Genomic DNA, 10,861 nt, shown 5'->3' on the forward strand with positions numbered 1-10,861 from the left:
AGCATGTTTCTCACAATTCTAAAATGAGAAATTGTGTTTATTACAGTTGTGTATTACTGTACAGTAAGTATTTAATATTCATGAGTGTAAAAAAGAAAAATGTTCCAGTGCCACTCAGAGAAACACCTTGATTATGCGCTTCGTTCATTTCTTAAACAAGCTTTGTTTGGAGATTACTGACCTTGTTACATGTTGGTGACCTCTGTGCACACACACCGGTTCTCAGTGACACATCTCAGGTCCTCCCTGATAAAGATCTTCTCAGATAAAGATCAGACGACACGCAGAGCGCAAACACCTGCTGCCTCTTTGTTGCGTGCCTTCGCTGAATATCTAATTGAACTGAAAATGGGTCACTGACAACCAGAGGAAGAGCTCAACTAGAACATTCACACTTTTAATGCTGTAAACACACAAAAAGCTTTGATGTTAGTTTTACCCACTCTGAACACAGTGCAACGAAATATGTACTTGCATTTTTTCAGCTTGTTAAGTTACCAAACTTATGAGGGGAGCTAAACTGTACCCACTGGGTGATTTTTTAGTCAAAATTTGATGGTACCACTTTTACGGCTGATTAAAAAATTAAGATACCAGTACTTATGTCAGTATCCTTAAAGTCATACCAATACCAATGGAGTACTTCATCCGATACTTTTTCAAAACCATACAAATAGTCAGGGTTGGGAAGGTTACTTTAAGGATGTATTCTGATACAGTTATTAATTACCTGTTAAAAAATGTAGGGTTAACAGCAGACTAACTAGTTTTTCATCATTCATTAATTGTTCAATTATTTTCTTATTTAATCGATTGGTTGTTTGGTTCGTGAAATGCCAGAAAATGGGGGAAAATGTTGATCAAAGCTCAAGACGACGTTCTCAAGTGTTTTGTTTTGTCCACAACACAAAAATATTCAGTTTACTGTCAGAGAGGGGCAAAGAAACCAGAAAATATTCACATTTAAGAAGCTATAATCAGAAAATTAATTAAATAAATAAATATGACTCAATTTAGAATCAGAATAGATGCAGATAAAATGTATTGTTGGTTAATGTTAATCAATGAATTGTTGCAACTCTAAGTGTTTTATGTTAATTGTAAGGTTTATTATTTTGTCCTTCCTTTGTTGTGCGCAATGTATTGATTGATTGATTGATTTAAAGACAAAAAACGTAATCCCATTATCCCAACCACCCTCCATCTGTAGGCCTTCTTAATGCTTAACAAGTGAGGGCTTATTACCACAGGACAGTATTAGGACCAGGCATAAGGAGAACAATGGGAGGAAGAATATTTTTATTTATTTATTTATTTTAATTTTAAGAATAGTCTAAATAAAGTTGGAATAGCATTTTGACTCTATTCTCAACATTCTGACTTTGTTCTCAAAATCCAAACATAAAAATATTATTTTTTTCTGGTCAGTAACATATGAAAGGCATAAGGGAAAAACCATTATTCCTTCTGTGTGTTACTGATCTGGTAAAGAACAAGATACATTAGTTAAATACAGCATTTATAAAGCCATAGTTAAAGTTATTAAGCCTTATTTGTAGTGGATGAAGTATTTAGCAACTAGTTATTTTCATTTCAAATTATTAATACAAAATGTAATCAACTAATCAATTGTGTAAAATTATGGATTAAGCTATCCAGCAGTATGTAAAGTAATTAAAGTAGCTCCATCATTAAGTGGTGAACACATATTAATGCATCCATAGTTATAATCCACTATGATTCTGGAATTGGTCATTGGTCTGGAAACTGAAGACTTGCTAATACTAATAAAACTACTACTACTACTACTACTACTACTACTACTAATAATAATAATAATAATAATAATAACAATAACAATAACAATAATAATAATAATAATAATAATAATAACATAGTTGTACTCATATTGACATTTAAAACTTTTCAGTGCAGGACTTTTACTTGCAAAAGAAGCTGCATTTCCACCTTAAGTACCTGGAACTCTTAGTCACATGAACTGCTTTTCAAGGAACTACAAGGTTCCTTAAGTCGTTTCCAAAGTGAGTGCTGTTTTTACGTGTCATTTTTGTGTGTGACTCAGCATAAACGCTGAGTCACACAATTTAGACCCTGGTCCCCTCAAAGGAAACCAACTATAATTCTCCAAACATTCCTAGTTCTTACGGAAAGTTCCAGCGGTGGAAACATGACTGGAGTATTTGCACACACATTACTACTTTTGTAAAATGTTTGTCTACATATTAGGGGAGACTGGGGACAGTTGCAACTTAAGGTTTATCTGTATGAATGGCAGAAGTCAACTTAACTTTTGCTTTGTGTCTCAATAGAACCAGACAGATAAATCAATCAGCAAATATTATCAGCCAAATATTGGCCTATCAGATGTATATTGGTCTATATAGGTATAGGCATATATGCTGTCCGATTTATTTATTTATTTATTTATTTATTTTACAAAATATAATGCAGATTCTTTTTATTTAGTTTTTTTGTTTTTTGGTTTTATAGGCAGCCTTTTGTGTCTTTTGTCAGTAATTCAAATGGTTCTATTTGCGTTCTGTTTCAGTGGCCTGATGCCATTTTGGATTTAATAGATATAAATAAAGAATATCAGTTAAGTCCATAATATCAGTATCAGCATCAGCCCCAAAAATCCAACATCAGTCAGGCTCTACAGTATTCTGAAAGCATTGTTTTACAATAATATTACAGTATAGGTTTATTTATGCTATAATATTCTATTATTTGTTTATTTTGTGATATTTATGAAATAACATTTACTGAGTTTTAACCATAGGCCTACCTTCAGTTAGTGTACAGATGTTACAGATGCTATTCAATCTCTATATTCAGTGTCAGACAGGAAGAATGGAACAATTTGCAATGCAACAAGCTTTTATTGTTTATTTATTTGTAATGTACGTATGCAGACAATTTTAAATACTTCATACGCTACTGAGTAGTTTAACAGTAAAGCACTGCATCATAGTCCATAAGTTTGCATATAATATACTAATGTATGAATAAGCTAGTAGTTATAGCAGCCAAACAAATGTAGTTGAGTAAAAACAATATTTCCCACTGAAATGTGTGTTATAATTCTTCATTAAATTGCTGTTTGGTGTAAATGTTTGTCTTTTCTTTTCCAGATTAAAATCATGGAGTCGGTGACTTCAGGCTATGATTATACTACAGATGATTACGACCCAGATGACGGGCCCTGCAACTTTGACCCTAACCCCGTGGAGGTCATCACCCAAACTTACATCCACTCCATCATCTGTGCATTTGGCCTGGTTGGCAACGCTCTCGTAATCGCCACCTACATATTCTACAAGAGGACCAAGACGATGACGGACGTCTATCTGTTCAACGTTGCTATAGCAGACCTGATCTTTGTGGCAGCTCTGCCGTTCATCATATACAACGAGCAGAACAATTGGCTTATGGGCCCCGTGGCCTGCAAGACGCTGAGGTCAGCCTACAGCATCAACCTGTACAGCGGCATGCTCCTGCTGGCGTGCATCAGCGGCGATCGTTATGTTGCTATAGTTCAAGCCAGGAGATCCTTTGGCGCTCGCTCACGCACTCTGATCTACAGCCGCCTCATCTGCTCAGCTGTCTGGGTGTTTGCGGTGGCTTTGACTCTGCCCACACTCATCTACACAGAGCGCTTTGAAGAGCACAGTCCATGGGCGGACAACGTTGCCGTGACGTGTCAGATGTCTTTCAGTGAGACGCAAACAGCAAAGCTTGTTAAGTTGCTGGTCCCCAGCCTCCAAATGGCCATCGGGTTCCTGCTGCCCCTGCTGGTGATGGTGTTCTGCTACTCCAGCATCGTGTGCACCCTGCTGAGAGCGCAGAGCAGCCAGAGGCACAAGGCCATCCGTGTGGTTCTGGCAGTTGTCGTGGTTTTCATCCTGTGCCACCTTCCCTACAACGTCACCCTGCTGAACCACATCTTGTCTCTCTTTAAGGAGAGGAGGTGTGAGGTGGAGAAAATGAAACTCAGAGTCCTGGCCATCTCCAGGACCATAGCCTACCTCCACTGCTGTCTCAACCCCATCCTCTACGCCTTCATCGGGGTTAAGTTCAGGAGCCACTTCCGGCAAATCGCGTTGGATCTATGGTGCTTTGGCAAAAAGTACATCTCCACCGTTCGCTCATCACGCGGGACCTCTGAAGTCTGCATTTCAGGCCGCATGTCGTCAGAGGGCTTCAACAATGTGTCATCTTTCAGTGCATGACACTGTGGTACTACTGCAAGGCCAGAGCGTGACATCATCTGTGCTAAATGTGATCAAATAAAACATATAATGTATTTGAAAAGGACGACTGGTAGAGTCAAGGGGGTGGCGGTGCCTCCATGTTTTAAAAAACGAGCAAATGTCCCCTCTTGGATGCCCCTATGGTAGAACGTGGTAAAGTGCCCTACAGGTTCCCTTCTAGTGGACAAAATGCAGTAAACTGCCCTCTAAAGTGCCCTTCTAGTGGACAATAGAGTACCTAAGTCACACAGGCATCGTAGCTACAGCAGCTAACGTTAGCTTTTAGAGGGAGAAAGTCATTGTGTCACTTTTGCAACTTCTGAGAGTCTTTTTAATTATGTATCATCACAGTCTGAAGTCTAAAGTTATAGTAGGTATAATGCGCTGTGTATCCCAGGGCTCAGATTCTTCTGTCAAACACTGTTGTTGGCATGGAGGTATGAAGCATTATGAATGCTGAACATATAACACAAGTCCACCACTTATAATAGCCTTCTTACTTGTTTTAAGCTGCTATGCTTTAGGCCTGTAAACATTCATAAAAAAAGTTTTATTTTTAAGCCTTATAGTTGCATCATAGTGTCTCATGTGTGAGTTTATAAAGCATTATAGACATGACTATCATCAAAAGTCAAAACCGGATATCTTCTTCAGGACTCTAGTCACTCTCAAGTTAAATGTATTTATATGATGTGAAACCAAACATTAATACGCATGATTACAATTAAAGTAAAATTGATGGACTTAAATGGATGCTCCAGGAATTAAAGGGACAGTTCACCCCAAAATCAAAAACAGATTTTTCCTCTTACCTGTAGTGCTATTTATCCATCTAGACTGTATTTATATTGCTTTGGTGTGAGTTTCTGGGATTTTTCTCTACCTTAAAAAGAAAGTAGTCCCTCACAAAACTGCTCGCAACAAGGTCTGTGGATTATTTTGAGTAACAGGGCCGTGATTTCTGGAAAGAGACACTGCTGGTGAGTTTTTCAGTTGTATTCTTTCATACACTTTTAACACCATAAGCTGAGTGCCATCTAGTTCCATTATACTGGAAAGGTGGCAACTCTGCGGCCGATATCTGTACAAGTAAAGTAAGACATAAATATATATTTTTGATTTGTGGTGAACTGTACCCCATTTAATGTAACTCCATAAAATGCCTCAGGTACACATTTATGTGTAGACCCCCTTCAAACAGGCAAAAAAGAAAAACTGCACTTAAAAAAAAAGTACAATTAGTGTAACTGTAGCTGTTAATCACGCGCATTTGTACAGACTTGTCAAGCAGGAAGAGCTCATCGTGTGCAGTTAATAATATTAATAATGAAACTGGAGCACCTAAACGGAGGAAGCCAGAATTTATGTCATTAACTAATATCTTCATTTGAAAGCATGATATATATCTATGCCATTACCACATTTGTTTTGTTTGTTTGTTGTTTTATTCTTGCATGTATATCACTATAATATCCAGCTTGTTTTTTTTTTCGTTTGTGTTTCTCTTTACTGTATATAATGCTGAGTGAATTTGCATTATTTTCTAAAAAGATAAGAAACTTAAGTTCCACATTTTTCTAATCTTCTGTCATGTTAATCTCTACAGATTTTCTTGAAATATATGATGAGCCTTTTTTGTAATACATCATAAAGTTGTTCTTTTGTATTTTGTGCATCTGATTGTATTGTTCCATCATATTGAATAAACGTGTTTAAAACTGCATTTTCTCTAACTCAGTCAATGTGAAATTCAATAGAATTGTAATTTTTTTGGCAACAGGGCGCTGTTGCAAAAAGCGGTTTATAGTATTGATACAACCTACTTATCAATACATAAATAATACTGTAAAATAGACTTTGTACCATCAAATAGCATGTAAAAGATTTATGTTGAATCTGTGCAATATCTGACATGCAAACCAGACTGTAAAATAAATTCTCGTTACCTTTTCAGTCATAATTAACATATATTTTACCAGTAAACACAGTTAATTATGGAATCTATAACTAAATACTAAGTTAAGCTCTGAATGTTGTCAAGCCTAACAGAAAACTGACTTTTTTCTGATAGCCTAAATTAGACACCAGAGAAAGAGGAAGAGTGGCAGTGCATTGTGACGGTTTGCTAATATAGGTCGTTGCTTTCCCACAGAGGGTGTTCAGACGGTGGGAGAGAGCATGCTGCTGGTATGATAAGATAAAAATTAATGTTTGCGTGGTACAGCATTGCTTTTCTTGTTAACACGTGGTTGAGAGAGAAAACTGTGTCTGTGATAAAGACAGGCAGATAGGGAAATGAAAAAAAACCAAAAACACCTATCATACTCACACTCATAAGATACCAGTGTGTGTGTGTGTGTTTAAAGAGAAAGTTCACCCCAAAATTAAATATATATATTTTTCACCTGGCTTGCAGTGCTATTTATCCATGTAGGTTTTTTGGTGTGAGTTCAGGGTTTTGGAGACATCAGATAGCAAGATAATCCACAGACCTTGCAGTTTTATGTCAGAGCTACTTACTTTCTAGCAGAAAGAAAGTAGTTCCAGTAGATTCTAAAATAGCTCTGGCAGATGCTAACAATGCTATTTGTGCCTGCAGTGTAGTAGCCATTGTGGGGATTTACACTCCGGAGTACATGTGTTTTAGGTGTAACCTAACTGGAGAGGGCTGGAGAGAGAGTGAAGTAGCAGATTCTGATAAAAAAAAAGTGTCATTTTATTTTGATATTAACTTCCCTTTAACATCGTCAAATATTGAGTCTGTATTTACGAGCAGAAAAAACGTGTAACAAAGATAAGTTTCATGTATTTATTCACTTTAAAAATCTTAATTATTCCTCTTTGGCTGAACAAAGGAAACAAAATGAAATTATCAAACTGATAAATTAAAAACAACTCACTTTTAGATGCACTTAAAAAGAATAAAAGGAGCACAGGTCTGATTGGTGGCAGAGCAAACAGAACAATGGTTTCTCCTCCTATTTGTAGGGAGCACTGATTCGGGGCAGATTGGGTTCACCTGTGCCTAGTTCCAAAAGTACAGATGTGCCCATCGCTCCTCCCAGAGCTCAGTGGAGTCATACATGGATGACTTTCAACAACATGTATGTAGCTTATGTGGCAATTTATTTCATGGCAGAGACACACAATGATCTTTTACAAAACCTAACCAAGTTTTGTTGCTTAAACCTTACTAAACTGCGGCTGAAAGTCAGCTCTAACTGCTGGTTTCACACAGACCTCAACCCCGAGTCTCACTGGTTGAGACTCTAACTCTGGTCTCCCTGGGGAGTGTTCTGTGGTTTACCCACTCAGCAGTGACAACCTCCTCTCTACAGACACTTTGTCGTTCTTTATAACTGAACTAGGGGCCTGGTAAAAATAGCTGAATAACTGCCATGTGACTATTCTCACCTGAATGCAAACACACACTTTGTTACATTCAACAAAGACAAATACACAGAAGCATTATGCCAAAATGTGTTCAGTAAAACAAAAGTACAAGAGGAGCTGGGTGGCGTGCATACAGTGGTTTATATGATATGCTGGTGTCTGGGAGAACAATGTTGTGAACCCAAAACACTGTTACACAATACACACCTATGACATCATCAGTAAATTACTGACGATCAAATCCCCAAGAACAAAGAAGCAGAGAAGTATGACTGTACCCTGTTACATAATAGGAAACTGAACAGTACCATTCCTCTTTTTTCAGCCACTGGATGTCCTCAGTACGCCTTGTTCAGTTTTTGTTTTTTACTTGATGGATGAAACACTGTCCTTCCCACCCTTCCACTGTCCCTAATGATTCATTGTATGTAAAGCAGCCAAAGTACTGAATTGCAACTGTTTTGTTCACGATCCCCAGCATGCCCCTCACCCCCACACCCCTCTCCTACTCTGTTTGCCTTCCTCTTCTGTTGTGTTCGTCATACAGCTACTCAAACCTGTACCCGCCAAGCACCCGAAGTCATTTCAGCATTGTCTTTTGAGCTGAATGTGGGTCTTGTTTGGTCCGTCTGATTTGGTCCAAATGTATCTCAAAAATAAACACTGAAATTTGGTCTGTGTTCTGATTTAATTAATATCTAGCCCAAAAGCAGGCATTAACATTGGGACTGTGTCTAGTCCATCTGATTTGGTCCAAATGTAGGCCACAATTAGATGTTGAAATTTGGACCGTATAAGTCTATCCAGTTTGATCCAAATGTAGCCCAGAATTAGACACTGAAACTTGGGTCTTGTTTGGTCCATCTGATTTGGTCCAAATGTAGCCCAAAAACAGATGTTGAAATTTGGACTGTGTTTAGTCCATCCGATTTAGTTCAAAATTGCCCAAAAAATAGACATTGACATTTGGGTCTTGTTTAGTTGGTCTGATTTGGTTCAAATCTAGCCCAAAAATAGCCGTTGAAATCTGGACCATGTTTAGTCAGTCTGGACATGGATGGACGTCCTTAAATAGTTGTCTTTTCAGCCAGACGACAAAGATCTGTTTTCACCTTTTACTTTCGATCCAAACGGTACGTATATGGGACGTCACTTTTGACCAAAATTAAAGGTTTCTTAGACGACAGGCAAAGCAGCTTTTCAACCAAATTTTGTTGGGTGGGTAACATCTGTGCTGGAACGCCTCTTTCTTTCCTTACTTTGGCTTCATACCTTCTTTTTGCCACATACTGACATATGGGCTTATACGTTGCACCTTTTCCACACGTCATGACTATCTTTTGGGTTGTTCCGTGGGTTCGTTTTAAATGTGCAAGGCTTCGTTTTGCATAGCTGACCTCGAGCCAGCTGGTCACACAAGTTAACTGTATGGAATTCCAGAATCGACATTACGCAATTTAAATCATTCAATCAAATTGATATTTCACTCGAGACCCATTTTCGACACATTTGAATGCCAGATGTGAACTGCAGTTAAACTCAGCTGGATCCAGGCACAGTCTGCATACATCTGGACACAAGAAAACACGTCTCAACGGCCTGAGTGGCGTGGTAGGAGAAGATCCACCACATTTAGCAATCAAATCTGACAATTTTATGGTCTTAATTTTCACAGTCATTTGGCAATTTTGTGGGTTTTAGAACTATTTGGACTTATTCTCAGAAACAAGAACAAACAATATGCAAACAAGTTGTCATGCCAACACCTGTAAGCCCTCCTCCTTCTCTCCTCCACTGAAATTTACTCTGTCCTCAGCGCCTCTGTCAAGTCTGTTATTACAACACCTGCCCACTAGGTGTCCTCAGTGAGACAGCTGTCTCCACACCACCTGACCTCTCTTGTGAGCCATGACGTGCCTGCGCAGCTGTTTCTTATTTGCTTGTTGGCAGTGATGGTAGATATAGACAAACGTACAAAATCAAAACCAACCGATACATGATCTGTGTGTGCGTGTGTCTCCCACACTGCACAACATAGCAACAGGGACATCAGAACATTGTGCAACTTTGCATTATGTACGTATTAAAATACCAGAATATGTGGTGAAATAGCGCAGGACGTTGTCATAGAAGGAGGAGCACAGGTGTAAATGATAGGTGCAACATTAATGATGGCTCTGTTCATTACATCATGCCAGTAGTAAGCCAGAACGCATAATACCAAAGCCTTGGCACACGTAAATGGAATGCATGCTATTAGTAATGTTGTTAGTTAAACTTGGTTTGAGAAACAAAATGTTGCTATGAGGAAGGTCTATTACAGATTGAGCAATGCTATAAAAACTGTATTTTCTTGATTATAAACCTGCAGGATGTCTCCTTGTTTTTCAAGAGTTTTTACGTCTGTTGTTTATACTTGTAGATGCACTATTTAACACTCGAGTTTGGCTTTAAAAGAAGGGGAGAGAATCTATGTTCTTAGAGTTCTATTTTAGGTTTTATGTTCCAAAGGTACTATGTTAGGTCCTATGTTCCTAGGGTCATAGGTTTCCAAGGTCCTATGTTCCCAGCGTCCTATGTCCCCAGGGTCCTATGTTCCTAGGGGCCCAATGTTTCGGGGTCCGTTGTTGGGTCATATGTTCCTAGGGTCATAAGATCCTGTGGTCCAATTGTATGTTCCCAAGGTCCTATGTCCCCAAGGGTCCTATGTTGTCAAGACCCCGTGTTCCCAGGGTCCTATGTTCCCAGTATTCTATGTTCTCTGGATCATATGATCCAAGGGCTCTACGTTGGCTCCTATGTTCTAGGGCTCTAGGTTCCCAGGTTTCCCATTGTGGAAACTAAGCAACTGCTGCACAAGTGAAAGCCAAGTCTTCAGGTCAGGACTCAGCGGCCTACACCTCAAAACCAAGGGACACTCCTTTTAAGACACCCATGTTCATATTTTGGTCAGGGACAAATGGTTTTGGAGAGGAGTAAAGAAATCCATTTTTGATAACCTGGAACAATCATCCCTCAGCAGAGGAGGTACAACACAAAGCCACATACAGTGCAGTCCTAAGACCACACCCCAGGCATATTAACCCCCATCTATACTCATGTGACTGACATGATGGAGTGGTGGGTCCATGAGTGACATACCTCTCAAGGTGTTAACAACCCCACAGAGGTTAAATACCTGGAACTCCCCCTAGTCA

General features: G+C 38.8%; 1 protein-coding gene across 1 annotated transcript; it reads left to right on the plus strand.

The window, feature by feature from the left end:
• The first annotated feature begins 2,596 nt into the window (after positions 1–2,596).
• ccr6b (chemokine (C-C motif) receptor 6b) lies at positions 2,597–4,762 on the plus strand. Its single transcript, XM_084742340.1, has one exon. The coding sequence runs from the start codon at positions 3,162–3,164 to the stop codon at positions 4,248–4,250; it is 1,089 nt and encodes a 362-aa protein (XP_084598466.1). The 5' UTR covers positions 2,597–3,161; the 3' UTR covers positions 4,251–4,762.
• The last annotated feature ends 6,099 nt before the right edge of the window (positions 4,763–10,861 follow it).

This window comes from Lutjanus erythropterus, chromosome 18 (assembly GCF_056507025.1).
Source record: "Lutjanus erythropterus isolate fLutEry1 chromosome 18, fLutEry1.hap2, whole genome shotgun sequence".
Classification (NCBI taxonomy): Eukaryota; Metazoa; Chordata; class Actinopteri; order Lutjaniformes; family Lutjanidae; genus Lutjanus; species Lutjanus erythropterus.